The sequence below is a fragment of the Pituophis catenifer genome, unplaced genomic scaffold (assembly GCF_029215685.1).
Source record: "Pituophis catenifer annectens isolate HBS135680 unplaced genomic scaffold, rPitCat1.0.hap2 SCAF_1, whole genome shotgun sequence".
Lineage (NCBI taxonomy): Eukaryota > Metazoa > Chordata > Lepidosauria > Squamata > Colubridae > Pituophis > Pituophis catenifer.
The window spans coordinates 217,566,506-217,585,867 of record NW_027256881.1 but is presented as its reverse complement, the minus strand read 5'-3'; the positions used below and the strand labels follow the sequence as shown (position 1 = coordinate 217,585,867).

Here is a 19,362-nt window from a genome sequence, read left to right as displayed (position 1 = left end):
AGTTGTTAAGTGAACCTGACTGCCCCCATTGATTTTGCTTGTAAGAATGTCACAAAAGGGGATCACATGATCCCGGGACACTGCAGCTTTCATAAATACATGCCAGTTGCCAAGTACCCGAATTTTGATCATGTGTCAGTGAGGATGCTGCAATGGTCATAAGTGTGAAAAATTGTCATAAGTCACTTTTTTCAGGGCCATTGTAACTTTGAGCTGTCACTAAATGAATGGTTGTAAGTCAAGGACTATCTATAATAGGTAAATCACTGCTGTCTTAACAAATAATTGCACCCAGATGTTAATTCTTCTACCTAATTTTTTTTCTACTTTCTTTTCTTTTCCTTTCCTTTCCTTTCCTTTCCTTTCCTTTCCTTTCCTTTCCTTTCCTTTCTTTTCTTTTCTTTTCTTTTCTTTTCTTTCTAGGATAAAAAGTCTTATTTGGATGTCATTCATACCTATACAGAAGTTCATGGGACTGTCCACGGCACCAGTGCTGTCCATATGCCCAGCTACGTTAAAAACCATGGGATTCTCAGTGGCCGAGATTTACAATTCTTGCTGAGAGGAACAAAAGTAAGTTAGTTGGCTTTTTCAAAAGCTGAAATGGGTATGATCTAACTTACTTTAAAATATTTTAATCTTCAGTGTTTGGAATTCGGTGCTCCTTTGCTCCATCGTATGTTCGGTTCCAAAAAGGTCCAAGGAAAACAAGCAAGCTCAGAGAGCACCGAGGACATGTCACCTATTTCATGCAGATGTTGAATAGAAGGAAGAAGAACACTGCACCTTGTCACACCCCACAACTGAGGATCCTACAGGCCCACAGTCTTTCTCTACCACCAATGACTGGAACCACCCCATTTAAAAGGAGGAGAACTCCTGCAGAACAGTATCCCTCACTCTCAACTTTCAGGGGCAGAAGGCAGGGGTGAAATGTAAAATTTGTTACTACCGGTTCTGTGGGTGTGGCTTGATGGTGGTGGGTAATGTGACTGGGTGGGCGTGGCCAACTTTTTTTTTTTTAACTTTTCAAAGCATTTTTTCTAATGTTTCGAAAAGCCTCTGCCAATCAGGCAACTCAGCTGGGATCGTCAGAGAGGCTTTTTTAAAAATGCTTTGAAAAGCCTCTCTGATGATCAGGCAACTCAGCTGGGATCGTCAGAGACTTTTCTTTTTTTTTTCTTTTTTTTTAAAAAAATCAGAGGGTTTGGGGTTTTCTTACTTTTAAAAGCATTTTTTCGTCGGAAGAGGTTGTAGAAAAAATACTTTTAAAAGTTAAAAAAAAAAGCCTCTGATGATCGTGCGGCTCAGCTGGGCATGGTAGGGGGGGCGCAGGGATTTTTGCTACCGGTTTTCCGAACCACCCGCCGTCATCACTACTGGATCGGGCGATCCAGTCCGAACCGGGAGCATTTCACCCTGGCAGAAGGATACCATATAGGTATTCCTCGACTTATTGGTGACTGTTCAAAGTTACAACAGCACTGAAAAAAGTGACTTATGGTTGTTTTTCACACTTATGACCATTGCTGCATCCCCATGGTCCTGTGATCAAAACTCAAGACACTTGGCAACTGACTCATATTTATGACGGTTGCGGTGTCCTCAGGTCATACAGTCCCCTCTTGCGAGCAAAGCAAAGTCAATGGAGAATCCAGATTCACTTAACAACCGTGTTACTAACTTAACAGCTGCAGTGATTCGCTTAACAACTGTGACAAGAAAGAGAGATCATAAAATGGGACAAAATATAGCAACTTTGCAACAGATATTTTGGGCTTAATTGTGATTGTACGTCGAGGACTACCCGTATTTGTCAGTATTCAAGCCTGATGAAAGGACAAGTAATATAGAAGGACCATATACTCCCTATCTTGATCTAACTAGAGATCATCCACAACTGCAATTGGTGCTACATCCATACCATACCTGGGCCAGAAGCCTGAGAAAAATAGGTCCAGGTAATATTTTTATTCTGGGAAAGATTGAGGGCAAAAGAAGAAGCGGACAACAGAGAATGAGGTGGCTGGATGGAGTCACTGAAGCAGCCGGCGTGAGCTTAAATGGACTCCAGAGGATGGTAGAGGACAGGAAGACCTGGAGGAACGTTGTCCATGGGGTCGCAATGGGTCGGACACGATTTCGCAACTAACAACAACAAAAATCTCTTTATTCCAGGGTCTTCTTCTGTCGCTACCCCATTACTTTCTCATCAACCTAAAGAGGAAGACCAGTCAGAAGTTACGCAGAAGCAGTCACTTCTTGAAAAGGAAACACACCACTGCCTTCTTTGGGGAGGACAGTAGCACCCCTTCATTCAGATATGCATTTATCACCACCCTCACCCAGCCCCCACCCCACCCTCATCTTCGGAAGTTTTCTTTCACCTATCAGGAAGAGCGGGGTCCATCCAAAGTAGCAGAGCCAAAGCTACAGAGAACCCTGTTCACTTCTTCAGAATTCCCAGAGTAAACGTACTGCAGATAATCCGCAAGACCATCACCTCCTTGGGATTTGCGCAGCGGATATTCAGCTGGGATTGGATCAGAGTGATTTTGTCATCCAGATGCCTCCAAAACTCCTCCAAGAGATTATATCCCCACCCGTCCCTATGCTTCCCTAGTAAAGCCTGGGTCATTTTAAAAATTAGATGCATTAAGAGTAAAAAAAGAAAAATATTAACATTCTGCCTCTCTGATTAGCAGAGTGTAAGAGACCCGAGTATTCAAAGACGAAGCAAACACTAGCAGTAAACATTTAGAATTTCCCTTAGGAAAATAAGATGATCTTCAGAGATGGAGGAGAAGCCTCCAAAGTAGCCTCCAAATGAGAAAAACCACGTTGTTTACTCTGAGTCCAGTTTATTCAGCTACTGCAGTTTTGCTTTTCAAGCCATTGAGGATCAAGTCTTAGAATTAGAATAACAGTTGGAAGGGACTTTGGAGGTCTTCTAGTCCAAATCCCTGCCCAGGCAGGAAACCCTACACCACTTCAGACAAATGGTTATCCAACATCTTAAAAATTTCCAACGTTGGAGCATTCACAACTTCTGGAGGCAAGTTGTTCCACTGATTAATAGCCTTCTATGACTATCTCTGCCTGCTCATTTCCTGAGGTTCCTGAAATGTTGTGCAAAATAACCATGGTCTGCTCATTTCCTGAGGTTCCTGAAATGTTGTGCAAAATAACCATGGTCTTCCTCCGAACATCCTATCGGTTTTCCAAGATGATGGGAGAAAAGCGGGGGGGGGGAGGCACAGATCTCCTTGTTTTTAGAACAATTTTGCGTGACTTCCAGTATGGCCAGACACATTGGGAAACCATGAATCACAGATTTTTCTGTTCGCATTAATTTTCTTTGAAATCCTGCACTTTAAAGCTTGGCAGTGGCAAAGCGGATGGAGTTTCTGAAAATCCCCAAAGAAGGAATTTCGGTCTTTGGACTAATTTGGACCCTGGCTAATTTGTAACTTAACCTAAAACATGATCTGGATGAAGTACTATGTTCATCCCTTCACAGTATGGACATTACTAATAATATTTTGAAGATTTTGTACTACGTAAATTGGCATGGGTTTTATTAATTCTAAAAGGCCACGCCTGTAGCATGACTGTAGTATTTAAAGGATACTGTATAAACAAAACCTTTTCATTTAAAATGAAGTTGAAGTGTGATACCTCTGGCTTGATCGGGTTGACATAGTGAATAATGTAGTAACTTCTAAAATAGGCTTTATCGTTTGTAATTTTAAAGTGACTGAAAAGCAATTGGGTTTGTATTTATTGTTAAATGGTGACAGAAGTTCTGTCAAAAGGCAAAGCTCCCGGGTTCAGTGAAAAGGAGATTTTCCTCAACATATTGACAGTACAGAAGAGAAAACAATACCACTTACAGAAGTAACAAACAAAGAATGTTTATTTAACCAATGGTATTAATTTCTGTACCTAATTAAAACCAAATCACTGAATTATTGGTGATATTTCCATGCCTTTCAGCCATATTTCCATTGCAGTTAATATAAAAAAATCTCAGGTTGCATAATTTTTTATTTCAATCACACATTTCAGTAAAAAATTCAGAAATTGATCATTTTGTGCATCACAGTGTTGCTTAAACCAATGTGTGTATGAGGGAGTAAAATACAGAGGGGATAACAACCAATTCTGATCTGCCTACCACTCTGCATTTTATTTGGCACGTATTCTTACAAAGTCTAAATGTCATTCTTGGCGTCTTAATAAAATATATCTATCGTAAGCATTATGACGTCTTACAATCAGACAGCAGCTCTGTGGTTTCATCCTGTTTTCTCATTACAAACTTTGGTAGTATATTAGTCTTCAGAAAAGTTTTAAAATGTATTAGAATTCCAGTAATAATTGTTGTATTTCCTGTTTATAAATCCTTTGTGTTTTCCGTTCAATTCTCTTGCAATACGTGAATTTCTAAGAATAGCTTTTTAATACAACTTTCCATGAAGTTGTACCGCTGTGGATAAATTCACATTCCTGTAAACTTTGCTGCCACCTACTGTTTGTAGTTGGAACTTTTTTGACTCCTTGAATGATATGAACATTTAACAATCCACAGCACTGGGGACAACTGTTGCCAAAAAATTGGCTTAAGCAATTAAATTAAATTGTAAAATCTGCATTCTGTGCATTTGGGGCACTTTTCCAAATGCATTTTAGATCAAATTGCCCTATTATAATCTTAATTAATTTCATATATGTATTCACATACAACTTGTGAATATTTTCCATCTATTTCTACTTTTGTATCTTTTTTTGAGAAGTTGTTACTAAATTCACAAAAATACAATTCTTAAAGATCACTGTGGTAAATTATTTGCCAAATACAAACTAAGAAAACTTGTACTAAAATACACATCACACTAATTTCTAATCTGGGCTAGATAGGATTTAGAGCTGTTTATGAAGGCATGATTCTATCAGTCTCAGCTCTTCAATAACAGTCCTATTTTAATGTTATTTATAAACACATTTTAGGGCTATTTTTGGATTGAGCAACAAGCTTCTTGGCTGAACATTTTTGTGAAGAGGTTTGAATATTCTAGTACTGGGATGGTGAACCTATGGCACGCGTGCCACAGGTGGCATGCGGAGCCATATCTGTGGGCACGTGAGCATTGCCCTAGCTCAGCTCCAGTGTGCATGCGTGTGCCGGCCAGCTCATTTTCGGGCCTTCTGGGCCCACCGGAAGTCGGGAAACAGGCCGTTTCCGGCCTTGGGGGGGTGGGGGAGGCCATTTTTGCCTTCCCCAGGCTCCAAGAAAGCCTCTGGAGCTTGGAGAGGCAAAAAAGGGGCCTACCGGGCCCACCAGTAACCTTTATGCTATCGTGGCAAAAGCAAGGGGAGTGTTGGGGAGTCACGCGCGAATACATAGGGGGCATTAAACTATGGGTGTGGGCACGCATGTGCACGACCCCCCTATGCTCCCCCCGCTTTTGGCACGCAGCAGCAAAAAGGTTAGCCATCACTGCTCTAGTAGTACAAGTTTGTTACTTTTCCTGCTCAGATTATTTTCTGACATGATTATTGAGAAATTTAATCCAACCAAACAAAGCAGAATTCTTCTTTCTCTTCCCACTATATCACAAAAGACAGCACTGTCCATTCTTGGAAGGTTGTTTTTCTGAAAAGATATAGGATCTCCCCCTCTTGCCATCAGGTTATTTTCTGCTTGACAGCACTCTCAAACCCAGCCAAGCTTAATCTAAATCCTAGCTACCTTAAAAGCCTCTTTTTGACAGCAAAGGCAAGAAATTGCAAAAGATTTTGAACAGAACTTGCAAAAGATGATGAAAGATTTGGGGAAAGAAATGATTCTTAATTAGTTTTCAGGTTCTCAATACTGTTCAAAAATACAGACTTGGGTTCAAGCAAGTTTTCTCAAGATACAAATGTAGAAAGACCTAACTTGGAAGTTTCTATTTTACAGCTTTTCGTGGGCCTTGGCTTCCCATATGAGGGTCCCGCACCTTTGGAGGCTATTGCAAATGGATGTGCATTTTTGAACCCGAAGTTTAATCCGCCAAAAAGCAGCAAAAACACAGATTTCTTCAAAGGCAAGCCAACTCTTAGAGAGGTATGTTTTTATTTGTAATTACTGTTGATTAGATACATGAACAAGGTGTTTTGAAACACATCTTCTAACATAACCCTGTACTGAAATACAATAGTGTATTGTTCTTAGCAGGCCATGCTATTGTCAGAGTTCAAATCAGAGAACAAATCTGAGATAGAGAGGTATAATTTACTTCGCAAATGCTCTGGTTTTTAATCAGGCTGATCCAGCAACAATTTCCATAATTGGTTTCCATCCCATTGAATCTTCTTCAGTAGACATGATGGAATTGCTGTTCAACAATTTTTTGAAAGCTAGTTTTGATCACTCATGCTTTAAAGAACCACTTAAGGCTTAATGCTCTGCCTCAACTCCATTATTAACTTGTCCAGCTATTAAGGTCTGTAGAAGCAGCCTTAATAGGCTGCTGTTCACAGACAGACCTACTTATCAGATAAAGCTGGCCTGTTTCACCATAAATTACTGAACAGACTTCTTTCAAAACTAAGGTTAGCCCCCAGTCTTTTGGCTTCTTGGTGACAAAGTTAGGGATGGCACAGTATGTTCAGGCAGACCATGTCTGGACTGAACACGTGTTTTTTTCTGGGACAGATCTAAAAAAGAGCCATATTGTAGGTAGAGGTTATCAGGGTGAAGAAGAAAAACCCAAAAGAGTAAACCTTTGGCAGTGGTGTTTTTTAAACGGTGACAGCTAAGGGAAGGTAAATACAAGAAAAATGCAAAGAATGTGTTGGAGGGATAGGGAGGCCTACTGCGTGCATACCACTCTTGAATTCAAGCATGGTGACACCTGAGTGGTCCTGCAATGGAAAGCCAGGACATATCCTTCATCCCTTAGGAGATTTTTCTGACTTTAATTTCAGCTCAAAACTGGAACCCTCAAGATGTTCTGAATATCAGTTTGGCTGGGCCATATTCTGCTCAAAAAAGGTTCCCTAAACTTCTAGGCCAACTGCAGGGATTTGTCCAGGCAGTCAGCCAAGAGTTAAGACTGACTCAAAGACACTCTTGGTGGTGGTGGCGGGGGAGGGGGGTAGTGGTTAAAATTGTTTGCTTCTCATCACTTTCCAGGGTTTCCTAAAAGTATGACAAGTAATTTTTTTTTTGATAGCCAAGATTTAAAAAAACAATTAAAGCCTTCTGAATATACAACTTTGAAAATTACTAAGTGAACATAAACTCTAAAAATATGGCATTTCCCTCCCTTTTCTTTCAGTTGACATCTCAACATCCCTATGCTGAAGTCTACATTGGGAAACCTCATGTTTGGACAGTAAATATCAATGATCTTTCTGAAGTGGAACAGGCCGTGAAAGCAATTTTGAGCCAAAAGGTTAATAAAGATAATTATCCTCTTAATCAGTGTTTTACAATGAAATAAAACATGCTAGGCTGTATTGTAAGGGTTTATTATGAAGAAAAAAGCTTTACCAAGCAAAGATAAACGTTCTAGAAAAATTTTGCTTTAATATTGTAAACCCAGAGAAAGGTTGGAAGATGAAGTAGCATTAAACATTTCTTATTAATAAAAATACCTTAAGTATATTAGTAGCAAGTAGCATAGAATTTGAATATAATAATTTTAAAATAATATGAATTATAAGTAATCCTTGCTTACTGGCCATTCAGTGACCATTTGAAATTAAAACAGCCAAGAAAAAAAAAAAAACCTTTATAGACTATTTACCACCACATATGACTTTTGCAGCATTCCTCATGTGACTGCCATTATATTCAGTATGCAATATACTGTGGTGTTTTTTTACTTCACCCCTTTCAGAACAGAGACATTGGAGAAAAAGGGATTGCAAGAGAATAATCTGATCTTCTACACAGCCCAAGGCTGAGAGCTGTCGGCATGCTACACAAACAGCTTACAATACTCTTCTGAAAACTCTTCCTCTTTATACTCTCTGCTCTGCAAAGGGGAAGGGGGAAAAAGTAAGGGGTTTCTGGAAGCCATCTCTCCTTTGCCTGGCCCTTACATCCCCCTGCAAAATGGGGACATTGCAGAGATTTTAAGAGAGTAAGATTTTTGTTCTTGCATACATTGAAAGCAATGCAATCATGCCCACATTATGCTTTCAATGTATACAAGACAATAAGCATTCCAAAGGTTGGGGGGAATCCCAAATATTCCAAAGGAGACAAACAAAGCCAAAGATATGAAACTGACTTATCTCTTTCTATTCAGAAAGCCCAGTTGCAGTGGAGTTACCAGTACCAATTAAGTTTGTTAAGCGAGGACTACCTATATATTAAAATCTGTAGGATCAAAACAAATGTCAAGTATTTTTCCATTATCTAGAGGAAAAGTTGCATTGAAGGAATATGTGGGATGGCTTTTTTTAATACTCACATTGATCATTTTAGGGGGGAGGGAATGCTCATCTGATACACTAAAACATCGCATTTTTATGTAACTTGATATACTGTATCTCTGCACAGATATCTCTAACTTCATGGGTATTTATTTAAGGGAAACAGTACCGCATTATGCACTGAAATAAGTTGCTACAATACTGAAGATTAGATACTTAGAATAAGAGTATTAGAGAAAGCATAATATCGTAAAAGAGATTTTAATAAAAATACTGGATTGCAGATATTGTTGCTGTAATATAGACAGTCCTCCACTTATTCATGTAGTGACCGTCTGAAGTTACAACAGGACTGAAAAAAAGTGACTTAAAACCAATTTTCACACTTACAACCATTGCGGTTTCCCCATGATCATATGATCAAAATTAGGGCACTTGGCAACTGCCATGTATTTATGACAGTTGACTTTCCCGGGGTCATATGATCACTATTTGTAACATTCCCAGCTGGCTTAAGAACTGCATGATTCCCTTAAGAACTGCAGTTTGCTTAACAACTGTGGCAAAAAAAAGTTGTAAAATGAGACACAACTCACTTAACAACTGCCTTAGCAGTGGACATTTTGGACTCAATTGTGCTCGTAAATTGAGGACTACCTGTATTTGCTGGGTAACCTGCTTTGTTGGGAACCAAAATATTTCCAGGGGGGAAAAAAGTGAATTATACATGAGAATGAAAGACTTTTCAAAGACTTTACGTGTATTGGAATTACAGCTGACATAATTCCCAGCCACATGACTGACAGGACTAGAAAGTGTAATCCCAAGAAATCTGGGATTTACTGGTATAATCCAATATTACTTAAGTGAATGTTAGCTTTCACAGTGGGAATGCCTTTTGTTATCTTTCCCCTCTTACCAAAAGATCCCAGTATACCTAAGGTTGTAAGGAGGAATTCCTCCTGTTGGCCATGCCATCAACTCTTGGTGACCACTCAAAACTTGTTAATGAATTTAATTGAGCATATGTTCAACTACTTAGCAGACTGATGTGCTTTGAACAGTGTTCTGTATTGCACAATTGAATTGTATTTATATTACTTATTTAACAGATTGAACCTTATTTGCCTTTTGAATTCACGTGTGAAGGAATGCTTCAGAGAATGAATGTGTTCATTGAGAAACAGGTATGGTTTCTATATCAATAGTCATTTCCTTTGTTCGTAAGCATGCAACAATTTCACTTTTAAAAAGAAATCATACTTCGTAATTTCTTTTTAATTGAGTTATTATTCAGAACCAAATACCCATTAGCTTTTAAATGTCTTCTATGAGCAGTTGATATACTGATCCTTGCTCTTTATTTTGAACATACCTGAAGATTTAAGAAAAGGGATTCATGGAAATTTATTCTAATCAGATCTCTGTCTGGGGTCATACTCGCCAATAGAATAATATGCTTTCAAAGCCACTTTCCCATTAAGAAAATGCATATAGATTTTTGACATATTGAATTCTCTGATTCAATTTCCCCTATTAAATATTGCTGGATAATTGCAAATATTGAAACCAATTACATACATTATATCCTACTTTATATCCAACTTTGACTGTCTTGCATTTCAGTAATATTCCTTAGCTTCAGATGTTACAGTGTGCTCATTTATAGTTAAATATTTGTACTGTACCGTAGATAAAATATAACAATTTCTCTGCCCCAAGACGTTAAGTAGGGACATTATATATATTAGATTTCTTTTCTTTTTCTTTAGAATCAAATAATATGATTTCTTAGCTAATACCAACAGTCAAAACGAAGTGGGCACTCTAAAGCAATACTTTGCTCAGTACAGTTCCATGTATCACACCAGTTCTTAGTAGTTGTACTGCACACAATTTCTGCACATGCTATTATCATTCAGCCCAGAAATAGAAGGTAGATCTGCTGGTGATTCAGCTCCATCTCCATTTTCCGTATGTGGAAAGCATTTGTTTTTGTAAGCAGTCATTCTGCAGAATTCAGTAGTACCTTTTTTAGCAACAAGAAACCAGCTTGCAGCAAACAATTTAGTATCTTGGGAGGGGAAGCATAGAGAAATGAAAGACTGATGCTACAGAAATAGCACTTGGCAATAGCACTTAGACTTATATACTGCTTCATGGTGTTTTACGGCCCTCTCTAAGCGGTTTACAGAGTCAGCCTATTGCCCCCAACAATCTAGGCCCTCATTTTACCAACCTCGGAAAGATGGAAGGCTGAGCCAACCTTGAGCCGGTCAGGATCGAACGGATTGAACTCCTGGCTGTGGACAGAATTTGCCTGCAATACTGCATTCTAACCACTGCGCCACCATGGCTCCAATTGCCTTGCCCCCATCAATTTTTTTTTTTAAAGTCAATAGGAGTTGTAACCAGCAGAGCAGTATCCCAATTGAAAAATAAGTGCTGATGAGATGTAGTCTGCCTATTATGCAAGACGGGTTCGATCCTAGAAGGAAGAAGGAATGGGACAAAATTTTCTGGCAATTGAAAAAAATATTTCAGGAGGAGGGCATTTAGCAGGCTTTGATATTCCCAAGTAGTCCTTGGAAACTGGGATAAGCGAGCCTGCTTCTTTTCTACAGGGATATATTTAGGCAATTACCGTAGAGTAATAGTGAAGGTTGTGCTGTGTTGCAGATATCTGCTATATTGTCATTGTTGCATGATTCAGGGCAGCAATATTGAATTATTTGCAGTGACTGATAAATGAGTACATAGGGTTAGGCAAGTCTAATTAAGCATTCATTGTGGACTGTTAGTTAAATAATGTTTGCCTAAGAGGATAAAATATTTCAGTGGAATGAAATTGTCTTTGTTTTATCCTTCAAATCTCCCAGCCTAGAGAACTGGTTGTTAGACCTTTATAAGATGGGCTTTGAACTTTGCCAGTTTTCTTCACAGTCTGTCCAATTATGTGCTATATCAAAAGGATAGAGGTAAAAATTATTGACGGACAGAGATTTCAACTTTCTTTTAAAAATTAACAGTTTTTTGTGATATACTATATTGAACTACACTGTTACTCCATAAGATTCAGAGTCTGAATCTGCAGGGAAAGATGAGCTGGAACAAGAACTGACAACGATTGAGAGGGCAGCTCCATTGGCCTTGGAGGAAACTGGAGGAGGGCAGAGTCAGTCCAGGCAAGGCTTTTCAGAATTAGTAAGGCCTGCAGGCAGGGAGGAACAGAAGCAGGATGAACATGAGAGACAGATCTCAGGCGAGGAGCAAGGACCACCCCCTCCTGATCCAAGGGCTCAGAGAGTGCAGAGAAGGCATGATCAGCGCAGACGGAGCAGGCTACTTGGGAGGAGAGTGCCCCGCCCATCTTCACCTGGCACACCTGGGGAGACTTAAGGGGACACTGTGGGGAGGGGCATTTGTCAGGAACAAACATTTGAGTTCCTGAAGTGTTGCGTGCAGACATTTGAACTTGTTCTGGACTAATTACCTGGATCTTTTGCTCCTTGATTTGCCAAATACATTTGGATTTATTGCTGTGCAGCCTTGGTGTAGACAGCGCTGTGCTGGACTAATTGCAGCCAGAGGCTGCTTGAGGTTTGTGTAGGGATTTGTTATCACTCTACTCTGGGACTTGCCAGAAACATGGGAGCGTTGGGGGAGATTTGGAGCAATAAAGAGGCGGTTTGAATTGCCAGCTGTTTGTGTTATCTCTGTGCCGTGCCCTGGTTCATCATCATACCGCCAAATGTATCCCCAAAATGTGTGTATCGATGATTATCATTTTTAAAGGGATACATTTGGTAGTAATCCTCTATATATGAATGACTATCATTTTTAAAATACACATACTGGGCTATGGGATTCCTTGCTGCTAAGCACTGAAGTCTTTTCAGCTTTTTATAGGAGCATAATAACTCTCCCTCAGGAAATCATGGCAATACTTGTGTGTTGTTTCAGGATTTTTGTCACGGCCAAGTGATGTGGCCTCCGTTAAGTGCACTTCAAGTCAAAATTGCTGAAACTGGAAAATCATGTAAACAGGTTTGTCAAGAAAACCAGCTCATATGTGAGCCATCGTTTTTCCAGCACTTGAATAAGGACAAAGACCTCTTGAAGTAAGTGTTGAATGCAAGGAAATGCTGAGACATTTTCTTAAACTGAAACGTATATTGCTCTGTGGAAATATTACAAAAGTGGTTATGCAATATGCATATCATAAAAGGAGGGGCCAGAAGATTCCCCTGAAGCCCTTGCACTGGTGACACAGGTTCAGATTCACATACTGTTAGTATCATGGATCATGCAGAAGCCACCCTGTCTTCACTTGTAGGCATGAGTATGTCCTTATTATAGCCCTTTGTATTGTACACCACGGTTGTCCCCCACAGTGTCAGTTCTGTGGGAACATAGTTATAAGTTAATAAACAGTGTACAGATAGTCTTTGACTTACACAATTGAACCCAAAATTTCTATTGCTAAGCAAGGCAATTGTTAAGTGAGTTGTGCCTCATTTTACAATATTTTTGCCACAGTCAGTGAATTATTGCAGTAGTTGTTGCAGTCATTGAGCAAAGCTGGCTTTTCCCATTGACTTTGCTTTTTGGAAGCTGGCCAGGAAGGTTACGGATGGTGATCACATGACCCTAGGACAGTGGAACTGTCACAAATACATGCCAGTTGCCGAGCACCTGAATTTTAATCATGTGACCATGAGGATGCTGCAATAGTTGTAAGTGTGCTTAGATGACTGCATTGTTGAGGTTGCCATTTTTGTCCTCTTTGCCTAAGACTTGTTTGTTCATTTTTACAATATTTATTCTTGTGGGTTTTAATATCCATTGTTTTTACATTTGTTGTTTTATTTGGTGGTTTCCCAGAGTTCCTTTTTAAGAGTTGGGCAGCTATATAAATTTGATTAATAAATTATCCTAATTAGAGAATAATGCAGCAAGACATTATTCACTGTCAGTTTTAGAATTATCAATTGTCCACTGTAATTTATTGATACAATTATATAGAAATTCATAAGGAATGTTTCTATGTCCATTAAGATTACCTTTCACTACTCAGAGTTGTTGATGTTGGAAGTAGAACTGCATTCAGTGTAACTGCAATTGGGGAAAAGGCAAAATGGCCTCTTTCTACCAGTCATGTCAGATTGTACAAGTGTGAAGGCTGTGGGGTCCTCCAGCAGTTGTTCAGTGGCAACTCTTAGCAGTATATTGCCCATACTGGTTGGTGCCAATGAGATGTATAGGAAGTCTTTATTGTCCACCCCTGCATATGTGGTGCATTCTCTTCTGGCTGCTTAAAATCCTAGAGGAACAATTAACATGATATGAAAATATTCTTGCCATTTAATTAATTAATTAAATCACAGGTTGGTGGTTGTGGGGAAAATGGGAGGAAGAAGGAGTATTAAGTATGTTTGCTGTCTTAAGTTATTTATTTAAAAAATTATAAAGGCGGGATACAAGATATATGAGAGAAAGAGAGACAGAAGATATAGCTGGATAGACAGATAGCTAGATAGAGATAGATGAATGAATAAATTATAGAGCTAGAAGATAGATAGATTAGGTAGGGAGAGAGAGAGGAATGGATGGATGGATGGATGGATGGATGGGAGAGAATGATAATGATCGGTAGGTAGGTAGGTAGGTAGATGGATATAAACAAACAAACATGAGCAAGAATGAAAATAGGTTTTGCACCAATAATAAAACATGAATATTATCTGAATTGTTTGTACTACAATACAATATGTAAAATATAGAATTAGGTATCTCATGGGTTTTTTCCCCTTCATTTTCCAGATACAACATTCAGTGTCATACCGCTGAGTCTGCAAATGATATTCTGGTTCCATCTTTTGATGAAAAGAGAAAGCACTGTGTTTTCCAGGGCGATCTTTTGTTGTTCAGCTGTGCAGGGTCTCATCTAAACCATAAAAGGATCTGCCCTTGTAGAGACTATCTTAAAGGACAAGTTGCACTATGTAAAGACTGCCTATAGCAGGAAGTTAATGTGACTTTTCAAAGTGGCTTGGAGACAGCCACACTGTGCACTTTGCTACTGGGGACAAAACAGTCATAGAAGAGCAGAAATCTGTCCTGAGAAAGGGTAGATAAGTGATTTAAATGTTTAGGAAAATAAACCTCAACTTTTTATGTTTTTGTTTTCCGAAGTGAGCTATTTCCAGCCACAGAAATCTCTTTATTCAAAGACATGACAAATCAAGTCCCGACAAGAACTTGAGATAACGTTGGGGCTTCTTCCCCAGTGACTCCTCATGATGGGCAGTTTGTCAGATATCACTGAACAAAATATCAACCGGAAAGCATTGGATGGTGCAGAAACAACTTAAGACTTGCCGTAGGTTGGCAAAATGGTGGTGCTGTTCCCGTCGACAACGCCAGGTAGCTGCTGAATAACAACGCCACACTCTTGGTCACTTTCTGGCCTATCCCAGCCTAATTCAGTGGACTTTCTCCAGCATCGCTGTTTTTGAGACTGCCATTTAAGGGAACCCTCCAAAATAGGACTGGTTAGCTCCCAGACTGATGGATCCTTTAGGCTTGATGATGGGTTATGATCGTGGCATTAATCAGAGTTTGAATAGCCACATAAACACCCAATTTGTTTTGTTTTGTTTTGTTTTTAAAAAAAACACTCGTTTTCAACTCTCTATTCCCTTTCTGACTTGTCCAAAGGTTTTGCTTAGTGTGTTAGGAATACTGTGTAATCATTGGAGCTAAAATAGTTTCACTGGAGCAATATTTTATTTCTTGAATTTGCTGTAAGATAGCAAAACTGTGTTTAAAATAATGAAAATAGGTACATGGTGGAAGAGTGGTCTGCCCTGGTATCTTGTAACGATTTAAAGAGCAATTATGGTCTGCAAATAATGGTTTGTTTTCTGCAGCCCTTGTTAAAAAGTGGATATGTAGAAATAGGCCATTTATTTTTTAAATTGCAATTAATCCAGAATATTGAACTTATTGAATATTGTTTGTTACTTTTAAAAAAAAACTGCACAGTATCTTTTTTAATGTTTTTTTTAGCACAACTGACACATCTTTAAATGCACTGTTAGTGGGTAAGAAAATAGCATTGAATTGAAAATGAATGTGTTATCCATTTTTTTCAGCTAGGTTTGGATGTGGGTGGGGGGGAAGGGAGGAGGCTCATGGACCATCTGCAAAATCAAAACTATTATTTCCCTCCTTTGTAAACATTAATTGCTATTTCTACTGATAGAACAATATGCCTGCTTTTAATCTTCTGTAATCTTATCAACTCATTACTTGATGCATTATTTCATATCTGAAGGTCATTGCATATCTCTTCACTTGCAGTAGACCACAAAAGAAACATTTTTGAAGAAATTGCCAAGTTGACGTTTTAAAGTCGATTTTTCAAAAAAAAAAAATCTGGTTAAAATAAGTTGAAATCTGTGTGAGCATAGTATTTAGGGAAGCTGGTTATTTATGTTAAGGGACATATTGCCAGATCTGAATAAAATTTGTATAAGAAAAATGACATTTAAAAAATGTTTACATTATATATTCAGAAACACTCACTTTGTAACAAGAAATATATTACCTAAATTGAAACATGTTATGTGTAGAATTAAAAGTTACTAAGGATTAAACCTCAAAATTAGAATTCAGTGAATTGAATGTCAGATTGTAAACATTACTTTCTTGGTTCTGCAGAATGTAACTCTTGGGATCTAAGCATGTGTGTTTTTTAAGTTATCAAACCTAGATAATTTTTAAGATCAAGAATTATATGTATGTATATCATGAGTTCACCTGAACCCACAGACTTAGCACTTCTAATTGCTGTAGCAGCAAAATAATTTGATATTTGTGCTGTAAATACAACTTTGTTAATGTGTTCAAATTAATTTATCCTGCGTAATGGTGGACTGCTTTAAGTCCAGTATTTCTTTTCCAGAAAAGCTAACAATAAAGCACGAATTTAAAAATCCAAGCAAATTTTGCAGGAAAGAATGGAAATGATCAGAAATCAGATCTGCTTAGAAACTTTCCTTCAACGTTATTGTGGATTTTATATTCTCATGCTGAATTGTGAATGTGCGCCTGTGTGTGTGTTTGTATTCATAAATTGCTTCAGAGAGTAATAATATATTAACATCCAAACAAACCCTAAAACCTAGAATGAGTTGTTGGTTGGTCAAATCAATTATAGACCTTCATTCAGAGGTAGATTTGCTAACAGTTCAACATAGATATATACATTTGCTGAGAGAGAGAGAAAAAATGGTTGCAAGTTAAAAAATGAGTTTTTGGAAAATTATTATAGTTCTTATATTTTTGCAGTACTTGTATGATGTCCTTGAGAGTAGGGTCAGATCTTCAATAGGTTCGTTCCATTATTTCATAGTTTATTGAAGTTTTTTATGACAGTAAAATGGTGTTGATCCTTGAAGGAAAATTGTATATCAGGCCTTTCTGTTGGAATTACATATTTATTTACTATCCCGATTTTGTGGAATAAAAGCAGAAAGTTTCAACCAAATACATTTTTGTCAATACAGGATAGATTGACCTGATACTTTTTCCATGGAAAATGTCTATTAAAATGCAGATATTAACAAGTCTAGTTCCATTGAGCACTATTCTATAAGCTGAATATTAAAGGGTTTATCCAATATGTTATTAAAAATTACACAGATTTATAGATGAACCTGTCAATTCCTTCTTTTTTCTTACAATAGAAAATATAGGACCAACAGAAGGAATTTTGGGTGGAAGACAAGCAGAACTACAACAATTTTATTGTGCAAATTTAGGGCTAGATTGATTATTAGAAATAAACATGGATAAATTGGATATGGATCAAAAAATAAAAATTATATGAAAAGATTTATCCTAAAGCTATAAATCTTCATGTCAAGAACATTATTTTACAAATTTGTTTGAACTGATTTTTAAAATCTATGAAATTACCAAAACCTGAGATAAAGCATTTGCATAATTTATTTTAAAAATAACATTGAGTTTGCCTTTGAAAAGAATGAATACACTGTTTTAAAAATGCCAATAAAAACCTCATTTATTTCATATACTCAAGTTGATTTGTACATCTGTCTATAGCTCTATCTCAAATATATTTTATATTGTCTCTTATGTAATTCATTAATACACTTAATAGTTGTGGGTTGCGCTTGGTTTTTCCATGGTGGTATCTAACCTATTCTGTTAATATTGGTGCCTTTATTTTTTATAAATTGAATGTTCATATAATGGCTAATTGAAATATGAATATTAGAACTAGACTTGAGGTATAATAGATATAATAAAAATTAATCATCTGGGTTTCAAAGAGGGTTTTCTGGAAGAAGAAAGGAGAATATTGTACACCCAGCATCAAAAATACAACATTGCTTATTGATGGGCGTGCTTGAAGGAATCTCGGCATAATGAATTTCTCAATGCACTATTTGTACCACATGTTAGAAAACAAACAAGATATCCCAGCTGATTTTCTGTAGGCTTTGGGTGGGAATTATGTTAAAAATTCTAAGTGGAAAATAAAAGACCAGTGTCAGTCAATTCCAAATATTAAATGGTAGGGAATCATGAACTGCATTTAAATGAAGACCTATATGTGCACCCTCATAATCATGGTTCGTATTCTCAATTGATAAGTTATTTTAGAACACTGAGGATTTAGGAGAGACCATGGGTCTTATTAGATACTGATGGTGCATATACTTTGATTTAATTGTTCTGTGCTTTTGTAATCGTTTTGTGCTAGATAACCCAAACAACTAACAGAATAACAGAGTTGGAAGGGACCTTGGAGGTCTTCTAGTCCAAACCCCTGGCTCAGGCAGGAAACTCATTTCAGACAAATGATTGTCCAATCCCTTCTTTAAAACCTCCAGTATTGGAATACTCACAAGGCAAAACCGTAGTGTGCTTTATAAAAGGAAAAAGAAATGACCACCCAAAATCTGAGCAACATTTGGCCTTCCAGCTTCATTTGTTTTGTTTCAGTGACGTTAACATGGAAAATATAAGTCACAATCCCTGGTCAGCATTTCTTAGAGGGTCATTTAAAGCAGTGCAATCCAGTCCTTGACGCCAAATTATTTCCCGAATGCACATGGGTGATTTGACAGTATAGTTCCTAAGTGCCATATAGTGTTACCAGTTCTTAAATTCACTGTGTTGTTGTAACTGAAAAACAGGAAAGGACTCCAGGACTGCACTAAATACACTATTGAAAATGTGTCACATTAGCTATAAAATAGATATCTTTTTCTTCGTGTATTTAACAATCAATACTCTGGGTGAGTTTTAGAAGACCTGAAACTGAATCATTTCTTTGTAACATACCATGTTTGCATCCAAATGTTGACTTCAGAAATTTCTGGAATGCATGCAACTGACATTTAAGCAAAAATCAGATATCTGCACATAGGTAGGTAGGAAGGAATGCTGTCTGGTTGGTGTGTTCAACCTGGTATAGTTGGAATTATTGGTTCTGGGCAGGCATGTTTACTAACACTGCCTGGATTTTGAACGGAAAATTTACATTGCAATCACGTTTCTTATTACAGTGCACAGATTTTCTAATGCACAGACTGTAAAATACTTCTTAAAAGTTTTGCTTGGCTCCAAAGGTAATTTATTTTGCTAATAGTTACAAACTATTTTGTCATTGCTCAGTTGGAGGCCAAGGTTAAAGTCCATGACAAGTTTCATGATATAGTGCTGATGTACTGGTAGTCCTTGACTTACGACCACGATTGAGTCCAGAATTTATGTTGCTAAATGAAAAATTTGTTGAGTTTTGACCCATTTTAGGACTTTTCTTGTCACATTTTTTAAGTGAATCACTGCAGTTGTTAAATTAATAACATCGTTGTCTGTCCTCCCCATTGGCTT

General features: G+C 37.7%; 1 protein-coding gene across 3 annotated transcripts in view; it reads left to right on the top strand.

Moving 5' to 3' along the window:
- Positions 1 to 17,533, top strand: part of MGAT5 (alpha-1,6-mannosylglycoprotein 6-beta-N-acetylglucosaminyltransferase) — a 141,465-nt gene extending 123,932 nt beyond the window's left edge. For 2 of the 3 annotated variants that reach the window (XM_070948081.1, XM_070947995.1), the window contains exons 12-17: positions 424 to 573; positions 5,963 to 6,109; positions 7,326 to 7,442; positions 9,543 to 9,617; positions 12,394 to 12,551; positions 14,254 to 17,533. In XM_070948081.1, the coding sequence (XP_070804182.1) occupies positions 424 to 573; positions 5,963 to 6,109; positions 7,326 to 7,442; positions 9,543 to 9,617; positions 12,394 to 12,551; positions 14,254 to 14,452 (846 nt within the window). In that variant the 3' untranslated portion in view covers positions 14,453 to 17,533. Of the gene's footprint in view, positions 1 to 423; positions 574 to 5,962; positions 6,110 to 7,325; positions 7,443 to 9,542; positions 9,618 to 12,393; positions 12,552 to 12,969; positions 13,052 to 14,253 lie in introns of those variants that run through there. The other variant, XM_070948150.1, reaches the window with a different exon arrangement.
- Positions 17,534 to 19,362: the final 1,829 nt, after the last annotated feature.